This window comes from Notothenia rossii (assembly GCF_949606895.1).
Source record: "Notothenia rossii genome assembly, chromosome: 12".
Lineage (NCBI taxonomy): Eukaryota > Metazoa > Chordata > Actinopteri > Perciformes > Nototheniidae > Notothenia > Notothenia rossii.
Genome location: NC_136911.1, coordinates 6,746,183 through 6,769,642, shown reverse-complemented (window position 1 = coordinate 6,769,642; position 23,460 = coordinate 6,746,183). Strand labels below are relative to the sequence as shown.

The following is a 23,460-nucleotide window of genomic DNA, read 5'->3' as shown; positions in this document are numbered from 1 at the left end:
TTTCTACTGTCCTGGTGATGCTGACTCATATGACTCAAATGACTCGTATGATCTCTTCAATGACTGACTCATAAGACTCCGGGTCCATAAAAGGATCCGGATTTGCCATCTCTACTTTACACGAGGTAAGCGTGTGTGAGTGTGGGGACCAAAAGCCGGTCTGGGGCAGTGTGATGGGTCAATGTTGTTGAACGACAGGGCATTTATCCATCAGGGCTCCACCCATACCCATAGAGTCCAGTAGAGGGCGGAGCCTGTGTGAAATATAACGGGGAGTTACGTATTGTAACCCTGGTTACATAAGCACAGGCGGAGCCCTCTACCTAGGGGCCCTGTCTTTCCTATGCCGCTCGCTGAAGAGGGTGTAGGATGACAGGCAGGAGGCGTAGCCACCTTATATACTGTGGGCCTGCGCACGCATTCAGGTTGGCTCGCCCCGATTGGCCGGCTACCTTTATTCAACTCAGTATGTGAATGCTCGCATAGCATGGTTAAGGGTAGTACCCATAAGGCGTGTTCACACCGGAGTACTTATACCCGTACTTTTCCCATTTGGTTCCGTTAGTGCCTGAAATTTTGCGTTCGAACAAAAAGAGTACTCAGTTCCGAGAACTTTTACCCCCATTTTTAATGCCTGCTAGAGAGGTGGTACTATCCTGGGGAGAAAAAGTCCCAATTTCGATTGGCTGGGCGAATTGCAAACCACGGCCCGTAAAAAAAAAGTTTTGTGAAGCCGCCATTGTATTTTCTGGCATTAGCATTATTAGCGTTAGCATTAGCCCCGCGTACCAACGGAGAGACGATGGCGATTTACTCTGAAACCAGTCCCCAACTCCCGGACTTCCGGCCGGGGACTTCGGGTGGCAGTATACGCCGTGAGTGGTTTGCGGCCTGCCAGTAAACCCAAAGCAGAAGAAGAAGAAGTGACGTCAGCGGCTTCATTTGCGTAATCTTCCCTCAGGGAACTTATTCCGGTGTGAACGCGATCTGTACTTAGTTCCATGGGGATGCTAAGTGCTGGCACTAAGTGCTGGGCCCTAAGTACGGCAAAGTACTTGGTGTGAAAGCGGCTACTGAGTCCAGTAGAGGGCTCCGCCTGTGCGTATATAACCAGGGTTACAATACGTAATCCCCTGTTAATGGTTACACCTGCATTTAAAGAGCCAAAATGAACCACATTGAAAAAGTCTACTGTACATGCTAGCTTAGCTGTAGAGCTAGCTTCCTAATTAACACACCTGACATTAAATGCAGTGGAGACATGGTTAATCATACCTATATGAGTACAGATATCATACCTTTTGAAACAAGCTTAACACAATGTGTTTGTTTTAGAGCAACGTTAGGTTGCATTTAACTATTGCTATACTGAATACAAATAAGGCTCTGAAGATGATGCTATAAGTTAGCAAACTAGATTTCACAAAACAAATAGACAGTAGTTGGTTTCTTGTAGTTTTTTATGCTGTGATAAAACCACATTTAAGCTAATTTTTCCATTACAGAACAAAACCAAACTATTGCTATGCCTTACTTACAATAGCAGCTTAACTGTTAGCAGTTAGCTAATGATACACCAGCAGGTCGAGGTAATACAGATAAATGTAAACCTTTCTTTAACATGTTTAATTACATAGAGACCAAATAAAGTTAGCTTGCAAAGGAACTTACCCAGTGTGGTATCTTTAGCTGTATTTATTTATTAAGTACTTTTCATATCAAGCCCCCCTGTCACACAGCTGCACTCAATTTATTGATTGTCTTCAATCTTGCACATGATGGCCAGCTGGCCTAACTGTCAATTCTGCATGCTGGGTAAAATATAAACTAATAACCAGTTTAGGATATTGTCTTAAATGTTTGCTACTGTTCTGGCAGTTTTCAATCTAATTGAGGAAAATAATCATCATCGGATTGATCTATGACTTGATGAGAAAGTATCCTATAAAAATGCTTGTAAACGCATAATATAATTTTGACTGGCTTACGGTAAATTAAGTACAGTCATTGAGCAAATGTATCCTACTAAGTGAAATTCCACCGCTGGCCACTTGACAGTATCATCAACGACTAACAGGAGAACAATGTTTTTTTAATTAATAAGACATAATACTGGCTGAATAGTTTCACCAGTCTGGTTTTGAAGACACCATGACGCCCTTGGAAGCAGGCAGGCCTTCTATAATTAAAGAATTGCAGCCAGCCATGGGAGGTTGTGGAGACAAGCAGTCGAGACATGGAACAAGTGGGAATCCTAATGTCAGATTCTTAAATCCTCCCTACATTTGAATTATAGGTCTGTGCTTTAATGGCCATTTGACTTTTTAGCTTGGTTGACAACAAATCACTTAACACTTTGTGGAGTGTTGTTGTCATTTTAGATGGCAGGAGGATAAAATAAAAATATCTATTAAGACAAAAGTTGATTATGAAAGACCATTGGTTCATGATACAGACTCTATAAGCAGTGGCTTCGACCTAGGCTGCGGCTGGAATCACTTAAAATTGTAAATGATCTCCGTATGTGCATTTTTTCGTAACCAATGCCAATGTACTGTCAGTGGTTATACTTTGTTGCCTGCTCAGATGATGTCAGAGCAATGGGGAGTTTGTATTTAACAGAGATCTTTCTTAATTGATACAAGATTAAAATTGAAGCAGTCAAGAGAAATAGTTTGAATGGCTGGGAATTGCTGTGAACAGTTTAAAGTTGGCTGGGTTTAGATCTGTGAAGCATGTTTTAGAGAAGGTATTTTGGAAATGTAACAATGCATGCACTGGAGATAAACAGGAGTATACATAATTGTTGTGTTACATGTAACGTTCCCTCATTAGAGTCAAACAGCTGCAGCATCATCACCTATAATCAAACTGTGTTGGTGCATTCATACAGTGACTGCTGTTTAGTTATCTCTTAGTAAAACCAACGTGATAGGATCTATAATGTCCCCAGATTCTCTTAATAAGTGGAGTTGCTGTAGTCCAGCTGTGTGCCTCCATTCAGCATGTTGTACAGTCAAGCTCATGGAAGTGCCCGGGCATTGAAGACATAATTGACTGTTTGGAGAGGGCAGTGTGGCTGGACCAGTGGATTAGGGTGATGTGGAGAAACCAAACATAAAACAGGATGGCAAAGTAAAGCAAAGGGTACGAGACTCTATGGTAAAATTGTGGTTATGGGATTTGTGCACTGAAATAGAACAGCTGGGTCACAGCATATATTTTGGTTTCTAGAAGCTGAAGTTTCAAGCATAGTTATTGTTGGTCCTTATTTTCATGACAGGAGGCAACAAATAACTGGACACAAGCTGACTGTACATCAACAAAGCAGGCAATCATGTATGATGTTGTATAACTACTTCTATTCTGAGAAGGGTTGCATAAAGGTCACACTAACAATGTTCTCTGGGGAAGGCAAAGTCGAACTGCCCGTCTGTCCACCTCTTTCATTCACAATTAAATATCCCAGCTGTTGGATAACCATGAAATTTGATGCAGAGATGTGTGGTCTCCAGGTCATTAACCTCAGTCTTTTTAATGAGCACAAACAGTAAATCAAAGTCTTTAGTTATTCTGTGAAATATCGCAATATCTATTGGATGTGTGGGCCACTTTGAAGCAGCAGTTGATAGCATTTACTGCCTATTTAGGCCATATCAAGCAGTTACAGAGGAACATTATCACGCATTTTGAGCCATGTTGTGTCCATCTGGCATATGTTAGCCTAGATCACTTTTTTTTTTAGTTGTTTTTGGAATCGAAAAACTGAAAAAGGGAATAGCTTTAAAGCTGTTAAATAATCCACTATGTTCAATCACTAATGTGTCTTTCTTTATGTTTACCTACGAAAAAGCAACATGATATACAGTATGTGATAATGTGTGTAATACATCGATTTTGTCTTTACATTTACTCGGTTATGAGTTTTGACATGTTCCAAAATATGCGAGTGAGTAAATCACAATGGAAAGGATTGAATAGTGTTATTGTAAAACCACAAGCCATAGGTCTCATGCCAGCGCCCTCTGTGGTCTCACCAAACCTCAGAATACATTGACAACATGTAATAGTATCAAAGCAAACTACTGGAGTTGGAAGGAAATTGACACAACTGTACATGTGTATCTAGTAACTTGCATACATTTATAATGTGGAATAATACATTTCAGAAGTTTCTGTTTTTTATACAATTTGCTGGATGAAATTGAAAATGCACTCATTCAAACAACTTCATGCATTTGGTGGGAATTTACTTTTTGACCCCGACTCTTGCAAATATCACTTATCGTGATAACTTTGACCCTGAGCCATTACTCTGCAAATCTCTGAATTGTATCTCTGTGTGGATGCTGGCTATTAGTGTTCAGGTCTCCAGGCAACATTCCTTGCATTCTGCCTTAACCCTGGATTCCTGACCTCCATTCACCCTCGGTAGGTGACACCGTGTTTTATCCCAGCACACCTTTCTACCTTTCCCCACAGAGCCTTCTCATACTTGGACAGGAAGAAAACACATAAGTAGGATGGTTTAAAAGTGCAAGTTGCATTAACAGAAGGCCCTCATTATTATCATCAATCACAGAGAGCAGTTAAGAGCAGTGTGCACTGACAGACTTATGTTCCCACACCAGTAAGAGGTCTAGAGGAGTAAGTGTTCTACAGAAAATTGACATCTTTCTCTTGAGTGCTGTGTCTTTACTCTGCCTTTCATCCTGACACTGACCATTGTAAAACTCGGACTAACCACACAACGAAACTTGGGCCATATCAACTGTAACTACTGTTTGTATCTTTTGGGATGTCTGATGTCAAGTCCAATTTCACAAGCTGTTTTACCACATCACGTTATATATTCTGTGTGTTTTTCCTGCACGTTTGGTTATTTCTGGACCTACCATATACAACTAGAAAGGCAGAACTTACCATTTTCCATTTCCTCTAGCATTGATCACCATCCATCACCAGTGCTGATTAAACAGAGACAACCCAAGATCCATATTATTTCTGTCTCTGCCAGGACTCACTATGCCATGATTATCCACATCCCCACCAAATCTCCCTTTTCTAAGCATTTAAGGTTAAAGGGCAAGACAGAAATTATCTCTTATTCCATCCAAGGAGTTCTTTTATTTAACAAAGAGTGAGGAAGTGTAAAGGGGGGATGTTAAACATGATCAGTACACTTGTTTTACCTTATAAACAAAATAATACAATAACAACTACTGCAGCTGTTCAAATGATAAGAAACATAATCTTCTTAATATCATTTGCAAGGCACACATGAGTCTTTAATACTCTTGCTTAAGAGTTTACATCTGTCTGAAAGATGGCTGTGTCATCCATTCTGACATTAACACATGAGGCAAGCGTTTAATAGTCTTATGTCAACAGCATGTTGTGTGTTGTGGTTGGTTGAAATATCACTCTTATGCAGTCAGCTTTGGACATTGATAATTGTGCTTTAGTACGCATACGGGACATTGACTTTAAAGACAAAGTTGTTGTAATCAGCTTGAGGCACTTTAATTTAGTTGAAGCACTACAAGTGACTTCATTGTTGCATTTTATATAGATTGTAAACATTATTACCAATCATTTGAATAGTAAACTAGACCATGCTGAAATGGGCCAGAGGCATTAAGTTGGGGGCCCAAAGGGGGACATTTCCCCACTTCCTAGCCCTGTATCTTTGTTTTATCTCAACTTCAAACCTGTAAAGTTATTGAACGTTTCATGTTGACAGAATTGCCCAAAGACAGTTGGAGAAATTACTCAAAATTGCTTCTGTGGAACTTTCTGTAACGGGAAAAAATATCAACCAAACCCTGTCATGGGTGGGTCAAAGATAATGAAAATCAACTCATCGCTGCTGGATGAAAGGAGCCCTGTTTTTTTGTAGAAGTCACAGTTAACGAAGGTTTACTTTGAGTCTACATATTTAAATGGCCAATTCAAACAATTAGCTTGGCTTGTATGCTTCTGTAATCATGAATGCCTGGACTGAAGGATCACTGGCTCTAAAGTGCAGACTGGAAACCAGTCTCTACGTTCAGGCATTCCACACCAATCTGAGAGATAGGCTTTGTCAAACAAACACACACATGCACAGTGTGCAACAGACTGACTGAAAAGGAATTCTGGGCATTTTGAGAAACGTGCTTATTTCTTTACTTTCTCAGAGTTAGATGAGAAGATTGATACCTCCCTTACGTCTGTCTGTTCATTGTAGCCAACAGCCAGTTAGCTTAGCATCAAGACTGAAAACACTAGTCTGGATTTATCCAAAGGAGACAAAATGCTACTACAAGCACCTCAAAAGCTCCCTTATAATCTACTTTGTTTGTTAACGGTACATAAACAACAATTTTCGGTTTCCCTAGGTTATGTGTAGGGCTATTTCTGGGTCGGCTTTCGGATGCAGTTGTTAAGAAAATATGGCATACTTGAGACGCAAATGTTAAAACTTTAAGATCCCAGCACACCAAGACCACTTTCCAGTGAAATAAACCAAGTCTTGTCTGTGACATATTTGTAGAGGCACAATGGAGGCATGATATGCTCAGGACCTGAGTTTTTCAATGCAGTTTCCATGCACGCTGCTGAAAATACACACTATCCCACCACAGAGGCCCCTGCTGCCCCATTCATTGCCCCAACCATGAAAGGGTCCATTTAAAGCCTCAGAGGCTGGACATGACCTGAGTTTACTGTCTGGGTGTATTCGCCTTCCCTCTATGCACACTCAGGGAATACACAGGCCATATGGACCTGATGAGGACTGTAGGACCCTGTTGAAGGGGCAGAGCATATTTGTGACCTAAACTCCCAGTATTATTCAATGTATATTATTTGTATCCAAATAAGTCACAGGCTTAAGACAATTATGATCTTCATGAAGTATTACTGTTATTATTTTTATTTTGTATTTGTTAGTTCAAAATGCAGAACATTTAATTAGGCATTGTGTACAGTTGTCTATTAGTTCAGTAAATGCAATTCCTAAAACGCAGTAATAGTAATGGATGGCTGTAGATGAAAAGTGTGTGCATCCTTTCATCTGAGGGTAGAACCTTATTCAAAAAGTATTTTTGGGGCCAACCCCAGAGAAGAGAGGAAATACTGGAGAGACATGAGAAGAATGTTGAATGTTGACCTTATTTCTAATGTAGCCCTGCTGAACAAACAGGTGGGAAACTTTGTTTAGGACCTTACCACACATGTAAATAGTGTTACTCAAACATCTACCTAAGCCAGGTTCATTTCTAAAAAATATAAAATATTCATATTTAACTGGTTTGAGTAACACAACAGAGTTCATATTATTGCTAAAACAGTCTCATCTCCAGCCATAGTTCTACAACCGAACTACCAGCATGCAACAGCAGCATAACGTTTTGGGCCCACTTGTCTGCTGTCATTAGCTTAATTTTCAGCACCAGGCAATTTATTTCTCAGTAAAATAGAGAGTCTTCATCTCTCCAACTAAATAAATGAAGTCTGTGTCTCTAATGAAATATCATGCAAGAAGCTCCTGAGCTTTAGTATTAGCCCACTGCATGAAAGAAAGACATGACTGTAAACAACTAACGTTCTCTCTAGATGAGAGCCTCAGCTAAATGACTAAAAATACAAATATCAACATTCATCCCAGTGACTGCTTTGTACTTCATAATGTCTGGATGACAGGATCATTACCTCAGGTTGCCAACAGAGGCAGTAATAGTCCTGCTACCAGAAACTTCACTTTTTCAGTTTCTACCCTTCCTCCTGTACTCCACACTCACACACCTTTCACTTAAAGTATTTTATTAGACTGATACGCAGACTTGAATTAGCATTTTATTAAGAAAAAGTTCTAGAGCTTTTTGTCAACCTAATCTGATATGAAAACATCCTGTTGTCATGAAAGTTGTCAAATTGTAATATTTTATTTGTACAAAATACATAGTAATGTACAGTTATATCAGCAATGTTGATCTCTTCAAATATGTTTATAAGCTAAATCAACAGCAACTAAGTCAGATTTGTTTTTCTTTCTATTTTCTCTGCCGAATCATTCCCAATGAGAAACTCTCTCCTCCTCAGCCTGATGCGTTATGTCGGAGGGAGGAAGGAGGATCGAGTGTCTGCTGTTCCTCCCATCACCTGTGAAATTTCAGAGCCAGGCCATGGTGAAAGGGGGTATTGTGTCCCCCTGATGAGGAATGCCCTTGCGTTGCTCCTCAAAGAAAAGGTTTCATTTGGCCAGGAATTTGGAGGCATCTCGAGAAGTGTAGGGGAGATTTTCTCTGGGGGTGGGGATGGGAAGCTGAAGGTCTTCATAAGCCTGGACAGCAGAAGGACAAGCCTCCCTTAACTGATACCCAATCTCTGTGGTTATGATAGTTTTGCATTGATCCAACAGAAACCTCAGAGCTATGGGTGGTAGGCCTACATTTTTTACTTTGTAACCCCCTTAAATCTTTATTGAACAAATGAACCATTTTCATGAAAGTTAATTATAATGGGAGTTATTTTAATTAGTCTTTAAACAAAATGCACAATACAATTTAAGAATATTGTAGTTGAAGAAGGAAAGCAAGTTATGTTATCCTTCATACAGTAGTTGGAAATGTCACACCCATTACTGCTGCAGCAGCTGTTATTTAACATGGCAAGGCTGACACCTGCTGGTGAAAGACAACAACTAAACTTTAAATATAGGGCTGTTTTTTTTTACTCTGTTTATTAACTTTACAAACACAACAGTATTTTTGACACCTGTAAAACATATAAATAATAAGCATTAATATCTTTATAGTTTGCTTGCTTATGGATTTGTGCTCAGTGACAACTGGAGAACATTTGACATGATAAATAAATAGATTTTCTCAGTCAGGTCACTGTCAAATCTCAACTGAAGTGTTACAGAACCGACCTCTCTGCATTTCACTGAAAAGATTTAACTTGTTGATTGTCATTGTGGCCACTAGAGGACAGCATGAAAAAACGAATTTAAATACACTCAGCTCAACTTGTATGTAAAAATAAACAAAATACCTTGTCTAAGTAAAAGTTGGATATACTGTCCTTAACCCTAATTCTGAGTCTTCTCATCGTGGACCTCAGACTGCAATTTACAATCCCCTGCCTCTAGTCTATACCGTACAATTGAGCCTCTTGGAGGACAGGTCGTGCCGGGGCTAGCTGGTTAGCATGTTAATTGCAGTAGATAACTCAACAAAAATAATACATAGAGACCTTTGAAATAACATCAAAACTGTTACCTCTTGACATTATGTTGACTTTGCCCCTTTAACACACAATGTACCATTTGAGAACATACTGTGCAGTTCCTCACTTTGACCACCGATTGACAGAGAACATACACTATTTTTTTATTTTACTTTAACTACAAGAGTTGGACTATCCAAATGCACTTTAGTTAATTACCCCGAGAGTTTATATTATTAAAAATAATAGAACAATAGAAAATTATTAAAACAAAAATATAGCCTTTCTATACAAGACCCTTACAAATGAAACCTCTACATGTAAGAATACTGTTTTTTGTTTGTTGTAGTAATCTATCTTTAAATTAAAAGATACTAGCCTACTACTAAACAACTGCGCTACACCAATATCAACACTTCCGGTAAGAGACGTACTTGAAAAGTAACTCATAACATATATTTGCCATAGTTAGGCTATAGATCATTTTATAAAAAAATACAAACATGGGTACTTCACATCAACACATATTACACATTTAGAAGTACACTTTCTTATAATTGAATTGACCAATCTCATGTATTAGTTGCACTGACTAGAGTGATTTGATTAGAGCGCCATTTTAACTATCCCCAAACATTCTCTGTGCTTTCAAAATGGTCTCTGCTGTTAACATTTGGTTACCATTTGGCACATTTGGTTATGTGTGTTTATTCAGAAAGACTCGTTAGTTCTCCTAATCACTGGTCAAACTTGAATGTTACTACTCCAATCCGAAAGGTGGCTCTGTTAGTTGTCGTCCGCCAGAAATCTCTAATAGAAGAAGAAGAGCCTGGCGGAAGTGGGTATGTTTACTGGCTGCAGCAGCAGGCGGGTATTTAATGTAATATTTCACTTCAGCTTTTAATTATTTGTTCAAACATTTGACTAATGGCTGTATTTAATGTCCTAGAATAATAAAATATGTTATAGTCAGCAACAAAAGGAAATAAGGAAAAATACATGCATGTGATATGAGCTTCGTTCACATAGCACGGAGCTAGGTCTGAGCTAGCCCAGCGTAGATGCAGCATTCAGTCTCTTTATTAAAAAAAAAGGCAGTTTATATGATACAACAACACTTCGGCTTTGTAAGAAGTAATCATGGTGGTTCTTTAATTCGGCAGTGTTTGTTTTAAAAATAGCTCACGTGTCACAACATGTATGTTAATAACAAGTAATGTAAGAAGGTGTCTTACCCACTTATTATTGTGTTGTAAGACCACATCATTCATGTGGAGGGACTTGATGTCTGTGTTACCAATAATTACCTATTTAATAACTGTTTTAGTTGAATGTTTCACTTTGAAAAAGGTCTCTATTCATCTGGTCACTATTTTTCACATTATTCCAGTTGTGTTGTGTAACTGTTTCTATTCTCTGCCTGCTATCCTACAGGGAAATGGACACAAATGAGGACCTGGTCCAAACAACCAGCAGTAAAACACTGCTTATCCGACACTTACCATCTGATCTAAGCCAGGGCGAGAAAGAAGACCTCTTGAAGTATTTTGGAGCTGAGACAGTCAGGGTCTTCTCTAACACAGGACGCTTGGTAGGTTGTGCTTTACTGAAACTTAGTGTGAGCTTTTACATCTATTAATTAATTGGAGCTGCTGTGTATTCTAATACGATTTTCATCTCCACAGAAACATGCTGCATTTGCAAGCTTTAGAAGTGATAAGTCAGCAGCAAAAGTGAGTTACTTATGCAGTGTTTCTAGTTATATGACATGAAACAAAGCTTTGCATGCATAATAGAGGTAAATGCAATCTGTTAATCTGTTCTGTTCTTTTCCCAATCCCCATTTTATCTATTTTAGGCTCTTCAGAGGCTCCATCAATTAGAGATTCTTGATCAAACACTTGTTGCAGAGTTTGCAAAAAGCCAAGATCATGTAACAGTATTAAAGGACCCAGCAGTTTGCCTCAGGTAAGTGTCCTAAATCATACACATTTGATCTACAAACCCTGTAGTTATCAGAAATGTTACTTTGAACATGGATGTTAACCTCCCAGCTTTAGTGTAAACATATTCTCATCACATGTAAACTAAATCAAAAACCATCGTATACAGAACCAAGGAGGAAAGCTGCAGTTGAATCCTTTTTGTAACATGTTTCCGTTTTTTCTTCAGTGGAAAGAAAGCCAGGAAGGAGCAGAAGAAACAGGAAACCAAGCTACCAAACATTCCCCTCATAGAAACCGGCATTGCACCTAACCTTGGGTGAGTGTTAAATACAAGTTCATTTGGAGTTTTTTTATAGTGTTGGTGTAATATGAGCTAATCTTGATGCAATGATAGCTAAATTGAACAAGGCTTTCTGTTTTTATTTTTCGTTTTTTTGTCTGATATATTTGTTAGACTAAATACACAACCCATGGGTCATTCTGTAGTGCATCATATTATTATATTATAGGCACCATATTGAATTATAGCACTTGACCTCGCCCTGTCTTGTGAGGTTAAAGAATGGAGTTTGGTATCAGCCCCTGTCTCCCTTTGCCAAATCATCACCCACTCGAGTGATACTAACTACAATTGAACGTGCATGTAAGACACATGCTGTCCAAACCTGGAGTTGTCCGTTTATGTCCAAACGCTGTCTGGAGACTTGCTGACAATAATCCTGGATGAGAATCTGGGAGCACTTTTCAGAGCCGGCAACGGCCTTGTGTCCAATTAAACGGGCAGGCTGTCTGTGCTGCCAGTTGGTGGGCCCAGGTGGTCTTTGATAGCTCTCGCTCCATCCTACCTTGTGCTCAGATCAAACCTGGAGCAGCAGCAGCATCTCCTGGTATGATGCGGTTGGCTTTATTACATATTTGTTGTGTAGCTGATCACTCTTTCTTTTTCTTATCATCCGAAGCATTCTCTGGTAAAAAAAAAAGAAAGTCTGGCACTGTGACTACAGCTGGGTCTAAAACACATAATGAAGGGCTTAATACACTACCTTATATATTCTAATTTAATCAGTGTGTATTGTAGTACAATGTGCACATTTTTACTTTCACACCCTATGTTTGGATATATTCTTATTTTGTATTTATCATTTATTTTATTTCCCTCTAAAATGGACCAAGCTGTTACAAACCCAACTTGTGTTTTTCTGTAATTAATATTTTAATTTTCTTTTTAAGATTTTATTATATATTTTTTGATCATTTAAGTTAAATTTGTGTATTCTCCTATGCATAACTACCCATTTATCTAAATTGATAAATGATTAAATCTGTTTTAAATGTATTCGATTGAACCAACTGACCTACTAGGATTTTCATATTCCTCTCGGTCCGAGCAGAACTGTCAACAGCTTCCTTTGTCACCCAGCCAAAAGGCAGATTAAACAAAATTCACTGTCCCCCCCATTTTAAGTCTTAGTTTATTAGGTCTCAGTAGATTTTGGTTTGTTCTTTTGCGCCACGCAGAGTCTTGGCTTATAAAAGTTTTTATGACGCAAGGACAAGCTTTGGTGCTGACATGGCATGCTGGTCCCAACGTCCCTTAATGGCTGAGTTTCACATTCTGTTGGCTGAGTGCTTGCCATCTAAAGAATAAGCTACCTGGCTGGACCTCATATTCACGTGTCTCTATTATTTAGACATATTTTGTGAGTTGTGAAGGCGATAATGTAATGTGTGTTGTTAAAATGCAGCTACAGAGTTTCCTTTGAAGTCATTTGGTTTTTTCCTTCCACTCCTACAGGTTGAAATTTCAATCGAATCCCACTTTGAAATATTTATACCCACCACTTTCTAATGGTATTCTGACAAACATAACACACGCCCTCATCAGTGTGCCAAAGTTTTATGTTCAAGTGAGTAAATCCTGCTTCTTTTATATCATGTTCTTCTTCTTCTCCCAGTTACCTGCAAGTCTTTGATCTGCAGATGTTGGTCAAATGTGTAGATTGTACTTTTTACATTTCCCCTTTTTGTCGTGGGAATTAGTTAAAAGGAATGCAAATGTGACAGATACATATTGGTGAATGTACAAAGGAATATCCCAGAGGTTTTTTAACTTAGTCCAAGCCTCTTAAGATCAAACAGCAAACATTTGCCTTTTAAATTTCAATTTTGGGACCAAGTATTAATAATAAACCATAAGTGGGAGGCATGAGTTATGGGTTTAACATTTCCCTGGGAGCCATACTGCCTGTGTTTTCAGTGTTGGCGTCTTGGTGGTGCTAGTGTGTCGTTACCGCTGCTATCTCACTTCAGCCTCTATCTCTGATCCCTGTATTTTGAATGAAAATGCAAACAGTTTTACATATGGAGTCACAGGCTGCCTGTCTGAGAGAAGCAGCATCTTTATACGACCAGCTTTCTGCCAGCTTTTGGTATGAATCATATTAGATACAATTATCACTGTCTCATTCTCATATCTCCAATTCAACAGGTACTACACCTGATGAACAAGATGAATTTGCTGTGTCCGTTTGGCCAAATCACTGCCAGACCCCCCATGGTAAGCTTGAGTGCATTACTGTTGTCTAAAGGAAAACAAGCTAATAAAGGAATAGTTTTAGGTGGATGGATAGAATGTGTTTGATGTTAAGGCAAGACTTTTTGTTATGGACTGGTAACATCTTCTTTCAGACTAGTGGGAAGAAACATACACAATACTTTTAGGTGTTTATTTTAATACACTACACGTATATTTGCGGCTGTGGATTTATCCTTCATTTATTCAAAAACAGCTTTGAATAAGGCTCTTTTGAACATTCAAATAAACAATTTTTGAAAAACCTTTAAAAGTAAATACAAATAGTTTCAATGCAAAATGTTTTTTCTCATACTCATAGCACTGATACACACCACCTGTACAGTTAGATTACTTTGTATATTATTTTAATGAAGGGTTTGTTCACATATCATTTGAGTACACATTTTGAAGAACTCCCCTGGGGCTCTTGTGGTGTGAGCATTGTTTCCAGCATATCATTAACAAAAAGATTCATTTAGGAAATAATCATCAGATTAACCGATAATTAAAATCAGTGACAGCCCTATAAACTACACTTTTTATAAATCATATATTATTTGTGTGGCTAATATTTGAACACAAGTAGTGCTTTAATTTAAACATAGTATCGCTCCACCCTACTGTGATAGTAAACATGGATCATGGCTCCATATGTATTTCACTTTGATATCTGCAAACCAATAAATCCGAGTTTTGTCCAAACCTACCAGGTACCGCGGCAAAGACAACGCTCATGAAAGCCGTCAGTTGAAGCCAGACTGATTGTAACCCTAGCCATGTCGCTTTGTTTCCTGCAGTATGAGCACCTGCCTCCTGTACCACCCTTCCCCATGCCTCCTCCCTTCCCTCCTGAATACCCCCCTTTACCCGAGGAGGACATGGAGATGTCCAGCGGAGAAGAATCAGAGTATGAGAGTGGGGAAGACGAAGACAAAGAGAGGTGCGGAGGAATTGGAGATCACTTATCCCCGCACAAACATTTGAGACCCTCATTTAGTTTTAAGTGCCTTAACATGTCATTCAGAAGTAATAATGTTTCTCTTGAGGGGAAATGTCTTTAAATTCCAATAGGTGGGTGATTTTCTTTTTTGTCCAAGGTAGACATTTTTGTCCTTTATTCCCTATGCTTGCTTTATTTCAGGATTGTTCGTCTGATGGGCCTGGTCAACCAAGCATGCAAGAGACCCTTGAGACCAAAAACAGCTTCAAAGAGAAAGAAGCCCAGGATCAAGGATCTACTCTACGCTCCCAAAGCAGACTCTCAGAGGTACAGCAAAGGCACTCATGCATGTCACAGTCCTCAAGCAGAGACAGTATTCACAGCCAGCTTAAAAAAGGAGGACAAAACCCTCCAGACAATATGTCTTCCTCATAAAGACCGCCTTTAGTGGCTCAGAGACTTATTGTTGCTGCACGCACACACACTCCCTTAATGACAGAGCACAAAGTCTGTTTCTGAAACTATAAATACACACACACACCTCAGTGGGTTCGTGGACTGGGAAATATCTCTGGTTGACCACAACCCTTAAGCCGCTCAGGTGCCGGTTTACTGTGGGTGCTTTTTAGAGGCTTCTGTTGAGGGGGGTGCTGTTTTCTCTCTGCTGTCCTCAGTGCTCCCGTGCTGCAGCCCTCCGACGTGTTCGAGCAGCCCCCCTCCGCCGTGCAGAAGAAAATTGAATTCCACATTGCGGTTCCAGAGGAGGGGAGGGAGCCATGCCAGTCTGAAGATGAAGGCAGAGGTAAGGAACCTTATATCCTCACCTACTCCAACGTGTGATCACTTTCATATCCACACACTCTTAACTCATTAATCATTTTTTGACAGAGAAAAAAGTACAGTCAAGTTCTTTTAGAGCCCAAAGTGATGTCAAAGTACTTATTTCACCTGATTTAAAACAGACAAAAGCAGCAGTTCCTCCATATTTAAGAAGCTTTAATTAGTGGATATCTGTTATTTGGGCTTAAAAAGGCGATTAATAGATTATTACATCTTTTCCCAATTATTCGCACTAATCTTGAATTAAATCCAGTTGGCAAAGTGAAACCGGAAATGTTGAGTACACCAACGTTTTTTGTTAGATATGTATAGCATGGGTCCCCCAGCACATAGAAACTGCCAGATGCTAACCTGCATATGATGGGCAACTTGCACAATTAGCTTACGTTGCCTTAATTGAAATGAATGGCATTACAGCCTATTTACACAATACTTTAGGCGCTCATTGAGAAGGCTGAATCCATTTCTAACACATTTTCAGGATAAAAAATGGCAGTTTTAACCAGAAAGGGGCCATATTAATAATCCTGCCGGGCTGACTTCACGTCAACTGACTAATAACATAAAGTTTCAGTTTTCATTTTGAATGATATCCTCTGTTTCCCATCTTTTCTTGATTATATGTGTCTTTGGGAAGACCTTAGCGAAGTCAATCTATAAACTCAATTCACTAATTATCAGTGAGTAACACAAAAAGGCCTATTTCACAACATAAATCAGAGGAATACTATAGTCATCACACACATTGGGGGAAAAGTATAAAAAGAGCACTGCCTCTCGTCTTTTGAGCAGGAATGTGAGGATTTGATTATTGCTATACATCATGTGTATTATCACATTGCAGCAGAAGGTGGTTTGATACTCCTATTGACATAAGTTAAAGCCCTTACCAAGGCTGAAGTCAGAGCCGAGTGTCACACAGCAGTATATCACAGCAGAGAAAGTCGCACGGAAAAGGTTTTATCTTTATCTGTATGAGGAAAAGTCATTGGGGGCACAGCCTGTGTTACTTGTCAGCTGTGCAGTTCCTCGTCCGCCTTATCTCCCTTCTCTCTAGCTACAACTTCACTCCCTGGCAAGCCTCTGAGAAGTAAAATAGATCTCAAAGTCAAACACAAAAGATTTCCTAAAGGCAGGGAAAGATAAACTATGACAGGTGGCTTTTTGGATTAGTCTTGTTTTGGGGAAGGGGCTGTGTGTGATCCGATAAACAAGCTATTTAAATGGAAAGGGGAGGCGGGGGACAGATAAGGAGGAGGATAATTTTGAAAGCACTGATCTAGTTCTCTGCCGAGAGTGTATCAGGAAAGCTCCCCAGCACTTCTCGCTCCGGTGCACACACACACACACACATCTTCCTCGGATTTGTACAGCCTCACTGCTCTTAGTAATTCCATCTACTACGTGTGTGCTCCTCAAAAGTCTGCCTGTGTTATCCCTCCCACTGTCTTTCAAACTCATGTTGGCAAAACAGGAATGGATTTTGATTTGATTACAGTTCCTAATCTGACACACATTGAATGTGCTTATGCCTCTCCTCAAATATCATGCTAACAGACAGCATTTATCAAAGCAGAAACTCAAATCTTTATTTTCAACTCGATTAGTTTATAATGCCGCCACGGATCAACATTCTAAACATCAATATGGTGAATTAGGATTTGCTTCCACTCTCCCGTCCTGAGTTTGTTTGGTTTTCTGGAGGATAAACACTGTGGAATGATTACTTCACCATCTGCTTCTGTCAGACACTTTGAAAACTTCCATGTGTAGTTGTGCTGGAGGGAGAGTGTCTGTTCTGTCTCATAGACACATACCGCTAAAGTGAAATGCAGCTCAGCTTCTGCCAAAAGTAATATAGTTACAACGTGATAAAGTGTTTTGGAACTTGTGTGCCCCTTTTTTTAGAAGTGGACGAGTTGGAGCCCCCCCCCAGCAGTGGTCAGGAGGTGACAGAGTCGGAGGGTTTTGGGAAGCTTTACCCCAGCACTCAGGCGTCCCGACAGGAGGAGGAGCTCAGTGACGACGACGAGGAGGATCTCCCCTCTGATGTCATCTCCAGGAAGGAGCTGGAGAAAGGACGGCTGTCAAGAGATGGTATGCGCCATATCTGCATGCTTTTTAAAAAAAAAAAGTATTTACTGCTATTCTAAAGACACGGATGTTGGAATCAGGAAAGGGATTTTATTGCCTTAAGGACCAACAAAACTAGTCTCAAAATGGGAAGTAGTGGCAGGAAAGTAAAAACAACTAGTTGATTGATAATATGAAGGAATAAGGGATTCAGGTTATGGAATACTAACCCAAGAATGATTGCATTGATGCTGTTGATGCTGTTGATGCTGTTGATGCTGTTGATGCTTTACAACAGTGACATTTTTAAACTTTTCATTTTCCTTTAGAACCATTTTCTTGCCTCACAAATCCTGTTCTTTATAGAAATGATACAAGATGAATGTTTTGGTTCTTTAAAGTAATATCTCAAACTCAAGTCTTCATAACAATAAAACAACATTTGATGATTACTTTTTTTTCTGTCATGTAAACATTGGAACAAGTACTGAGCTAGAAATGTATTTGTGGAAATGTAAAAAATGTGTTAACGTCCATTCATTAATACAGCAAACACCAGCTGAGACTCATATCTGAAAATATCTGTAACCATGGCCAAATCACTTTGTATCTAGTTCTTCAGTCTATCTTAAAACCCTTGAGGGACCTTATTGAGTTTAGACTATTTTGAATGTACCTTTGCTCGTGTGATGATCCCTTGTGCCTGTTTTTGAGAGGCACCTTGCATCACGTTTCTTTTTCTTCTTCTCTCCTTTTTGAAACAGAGATAAAAAGGATGTCTGTGTATAAAAATTACGACTCGGGTGAGCCAACCTGCAGACTGTACGTGAAGAATATCGCAAAGCAAGTGGAAGAGAAAGTAGGTACACTTATAGCGCTTGACCCACTTTGGGTTACTGGATATGAGGCTTATTCTGGAGTTTTCATTTATTGCTTAAGACTGTGCATGTCATCGTATGTCATTCGGTGTTAAAGTTGCATTTTGCTGTTGGTTTTAAGATGACGTCTCCTTGAACAAAAGACATATATATTCAATATTCTTTCATTTGTGTTACAGGACCTGAAGTATATCTACGGCAGATACGTCAACCCTTCCTCAGAAGCCGAGAGAAACATGTGTGTAAACAATGTCTTTGTCTCTTATCAACGTAGCGTGTCCTGCCTTTCATGAGCTATTTTTATATACGCTGGCAATTTGTCACTTTCCTCTGAGAGTTTTTAGGAATTCATGCTGACTGCGTGTTATGTTATTAATAAGTATCTAACCTGACATGGAGATCATGAGGGACATTTAATGTTTGTGCATCAGCATTACTTGAAATGAATATTCCACCTGAGTCATCAAACCGAGCTTATGTTTAGTAGAGAGCCAGACTCTCAACGCAGATGTAGGTGATAAACGTGAAGATGCAACTCTGCCAGAAAAACAGTTTGTCCTTTGGTAACCCGTCACTGTTTGAGGGTAACTTCAGTTTATAATGCAACTTTCTTATCATTAAACCTGTGGTCCTTTTGTCTCCTAAACTTAGACTACTTATAGGTTACATGCATACTTGCCAACCTTGAGACCTCAGAAATCGGGAGCATTTCAAAATTCAAAATGGGGGGGGGGGGGTGCTAGTGGATCGCTGCTAGATTAACATTAACATGCTTATTGTAGTTCTAAGTGCAATGACTTGCGGCCTGTAGCACCATCCTTGATGGAGCATATGTGTGGGCAGGAAAGGAGTGAGCAGAGGGTAGAGTAGTTGTCGATTCTTGTTCTGTTTTCTGTGACTATCTGCTTCACCCTCTCAGACTTTCAGTTGCGCGCGCTACTAAAGAGACGTGTTACCATGGAAACCAAACAATGGTGTAGCTGTATTAAAGTCCGAGTGGAAACAGTCCTGAGTAAATCTGATTTTGTCAGAAATCGGGAGAAATGCGGGAGAAATATGACCCCGGGAGGAAATCGGGAGAGGGCAATGAAATCGGGAGTCTCCCGCGAAAATCGGGAGGGTTGACAAGTATGGTTACATGAAATAAAGAATTGGGATTATTTTTAAATAATGCAATTAAGAAATTATCTGTACCAAACAGAGATGTTTCTGAAATAATGATGGGACCTTCTCTGCAGCACCAAAATAGTTTATTCACATGATATTTTTGCATGTTTTGCCTTAAATATTGCGAACTTGATAACATTTGTATTAGTTGTGCAGCCCTATTTTCTTAATTTCTTATACAGAAGCAGATGACCTTTTCACCTGTAACACTGGTTTTATCTACGGTATCATTGACTCTGCTAGGCTTTAATCCTGGAGAGATAATGATGTGTCCGTGCTTTTTTCTCCTCAGGTTTGACATTGTGTTGATGAAGGAGGGGCGGATGAAAGGGCAGGCCTTCGTAGGACTCCCCAGTGAGCAGAGTGCTGAGAAAGCCCTGCGGGACACCAACGGCTACGTTCTCTATGACAAACCCCTCGTCGTCGTATCCTTTTCCCTCTCACATGAACAAGAAACAAGGACAAGATTTTCTAAGGAGTAGAGGCCTGGGTATGGTTTGGTTTTTTGGGGCAGTTAGACACAGATTTGAGGTATATAAATAGTTATTTTTACTGCAACAATATTTTACCAATTATTCAGAAAACTGTGAGGAATGTTCTAGAATTGAGACGCGTGTTATTGAGGGAAAAAAGTCTGTGGTTCTACTAACCCTAAAACACAAAACAAATATATTGGTGATGCAAGTTGGGGCTCATTTGGTTGTGTAATATCAACTTCCTGTTCAATATCAAAAGGCCATTTTATTGAATTAATGAGATATAAACTCTTTGCTTACACCGTTTTGTGCAGTATATTATATTACATGGAAAGTGTCTCACACAAGTGACCTATTAAGACCTGGTATATATACCAAGGAACAGGATCAGATGTCACTGAACATACACAAAGGGGCAGTTAGGAGGTGGTGTTTGGGTATAATAAGGTGGGCACCTCCATCACAGCAGCGGTGTTGGCTTTGGTCCTCCGTGCCTTCAGGTGGAGGAGCGCTAATTTTCTGGCAGCCCCAACCCTCCACCTGCTGCTCCTCGCCTCCGCTCCCATAATTACACATCAACCTCTGAACTTGTCAAACGGAACACGGCTATTGATTTTGATGCCGTTTTAATTTGCATCCCGTAACCAATTAGCTCGGCGACAGAATATTAGTCTTTGACTTCAGAGAATGAACCACGAAGTCTGCAGCGTGATTTATTAGTTTGAGATGTCCTCACTCTCTTAGCTAGAGACTGGAGTATGATTTTAGAGGCAACGGCCACCATAAATATTTTAGAAATGTGAACAGCTGTCATATTTTAAATGATCATATTCTTTCTAATATATGACAAAATAGAGCACAACATTAGTTATAAGCTGCATTTGTATTGGTTTTTAGAGTTTCTTTCCATTTAGAGCATCAAAAAAGTCAGGTTTATGTTAGTACAGATGTCTTTTTAAGCAGTCATAGGACAGCCGGTCCCAGTTCAGATTCCCTTTAATTATTTTTTCAGTGCTAGCTAGAGACTGCAGTATGGCACTTGCCAGAGAATCCCCGAACAGCCTGCTACTGAAATGAGCGAGCCGGAAGAAACACTACTTGTTTAAAGTGTAAGGTTTATTAAGAGACAACACTCCAGTGGCTCCTTTCTCCCTTTATTTAACCTGCCACATCTGCAAAGCGTTTCAATCTATGTGAACAACATTAGCTGTCACTTAGTGAGTTCCAGAAAGCAGGACACCCAAACTCTCAAAAGGTCTGTTTTTGGTCAGTAGGCTTGTGGCATTTATGAACCAACAGCTGCAACCTTTCCTCAGATTGAATTCATGCTCCAAACCACATGAGAAAAAAACATGATCGTATATGAGCATGATACGAACTATAAAAGTATGACTTTCCTTCTGTGAACCCTTGCCTACAGCTGAAAGTGTCTTTTCAGTGAGGGTGGAGTTTTGGTGTATACTTTCTGTGGTGCTATCGAGTTAGGGTTAACATTTGATCATTCTCAAAATAAAGAAGGAGATTATTTCTCCTTTAAAGAAACAACAAGTCCTTGCTGAGAGAGAAATGAACTGTGAATTTAGTCAATTCAGAATAAACATTTGCCCATTTAATACAAATGTTTGCTGCCTACAGACCTTAACTTAAAATTCACAGCAATTTGCCAGATCTGCCAGACCAAAAGAAGACACCACAGTTACCAAGAGAGGACCAAAACAAAGGTGAACCCTACAGGTGAGTAATGTATTTGGTGACCTGCAAAAAAACACATTTCTCATTATGTCATAGTGTTTCTGTATATATACTGTAGAACAAGCCTTTTTATTTTTGTAATGGTGTTTCTTTTTACATCTGTGTTTACACTTTATATATTCAAGATGCCATGGCTTGATATTGTGGCCCAGCAGAACCATTTGTATCCTTATTTTGGCATATCCTTTGGAAGAAAGAGTAAAGGAAACGGGGGCAGTTTATGTGTAGTTATTGTGGCACAATTGGAACTTGAAAACAACTCGACCTGTTTTGTAATCTAAATTAAAAAAGACTGAGTGCCTTTCTTTGTTTCTGTAGCTACAGTATGTTACTTTGTTTAGTGTAGACTCTGGAAACATGTGCTATTTTGGAGCTCCTCTTTACACTTCTCTCTACCCTGTTTGACTGAATTTCAGGTGATGGTCGTCGGATGTCATCTTCTTCTTTTATTACTGAATAAAACATATTTTATTAAGATAACTTTTGTCTTCTTTTCTTCCTGTCACAGCTTTGAACATATGTCAATGTTTGTGGGTACACTTCAGTCATACTACCATAAATAATTATCTTTAGTCCCAAACTTGCAGCAGAGTAAACAAAGACAGGAAGGTATAGCAGATCTAGATTGGCTCTGCGGCAGATGGTAGGTTGTCAACACGGTGGAAAAACCACAGTCCTGAGGAGACAGCAAACAAACCCAAACAGACTGCAGTCTATGGGCAATTGCTAGAGCTTGGTTAGCTTACCTTTACGATCCCTGGCTGGCCCCATCTGTGTGATTAAAGAGAGTAAACCTCGGAGGGTGAACTTCTCCCCTTGGTAGCTATCATAACTAAAGACTTCAAAATCAAATCTGGTTTTTAACCTCCTTTGGTGTAAGCAATACTTGGAGTGTACTGGGTGCGTGTCAATCACAGCCAGATATAAAGTTTGTGCTGTCTGATATTTAGACATCACAAGAGTGAAAACATTACATTTCTTTAGTGAAAGCCTGTTCAACTGCGTTCAGTATAACACTGCTTTGGTGGTTTGACCACGGACATAAAAGCAGCCGCATGTTTTTATTATGCATAAGGTACTTAGAGTTTGTACACGGTATCTTCCTTTATTTAAGATTGGGCTGAAAAAATATATTGATGTGAGCATAAGAGAGACTATGCTGCATTTTGAGGATGATTTGAGCTTGCTAGTACACCTACAATAGTATAAGTTAATCACACTGTAACCAATGCAAGGACATTTCTACCTTTTGGACACTCAACATTTTTTTGAAAAACATGTTATAATAAATTATAAAAGTGTAGTTGTAACTAAATTGTTCTCTAAAAACTAAATCTAGTTTGTGGGTCAGTGAAACAGGCCACTTGCTTGCAAATGCTGTTATGATTTTGAAAGAAAATCACTTTTAACAATAGGATTTGAATGAATGTTTTGGTAATTTGGAATGGATTATTTGCAGTGTGATGGCTTAGTCTTTCTTGAAATGAGTAAGTCTTTGAGACAACAAACCCGCTCTTACTGAACGTGATGAATAATCACTTAATTTATCCCTCATAATGAATCAAACAGTCGTTACCTTCACAGGACCTCATATCCTTTT

The 23,460-nt window shown here is 39.3% G+C and overlaps 1 protein-coding gene across 5 annotated transcripts; it reads left to right on the top strand.

Annotated features, from left to right (window-relative positions):
* Nucleotides 1-9,971: 9,971 nt before the first annotated feature.
* rnpc3 (RNA-binding region (RNP1, RRM) containing 3) lies at nucleotides 9,972-22,340 on the top strand. 5 transcript variants are annotated; one of them, XM_079661246.1, is made up of 16 exons: nucleotides 9,972-10,055; nucleotides 10,648-10,804; nucleotides 10,899-10,946; nucleotides 11,072-11,181; nucleotides 11,386-11,475; nucleotides 12,955-13,066; nucleotides 13,648-13,716; nucleotides 14,532-14,674; nucleotides 14,876-15,001; nucleotides 15,349-15,476; nucleotides 17,423-17,611; nucleotides 18,352-18,446; nucleotides 18,645-18,703; nucleotides 19,925-20,057; nucleotides 21,765-21,842; nucleotides 21,986-22,270. In XM_079661246.1, the coding sequence occupies exons 2-15, from the start codon at nucleotides 10,652-10,654 to the stop codon at nucleotides 21,831-21,833; spliced, it is 1,524 nt and encodes a 507-aa protein (XP_079517372.1). In that variant the 5' UTR covers nucleotides 9,972-10,055; nucleotides 10,648-10,651; the 3' UTR covers nucleotides 21,834-21,842; nucleotides 21,986-22,270. The 5 variants fall into 5 exon arrangements, with proteins under 5 accessions (XP_079517372.1, XP_079517371.1, XP_079517370.1 ...); XM_079661245.1 differs by having other exon boundaries at nucleotides 10,019-10,084; XM_079661244.1 differs by having other exon boundaries at nucleotides 10,030-10,093.
* Nucleotides 22,341-23,460: the final 1,120 nt, after the last annotated feature.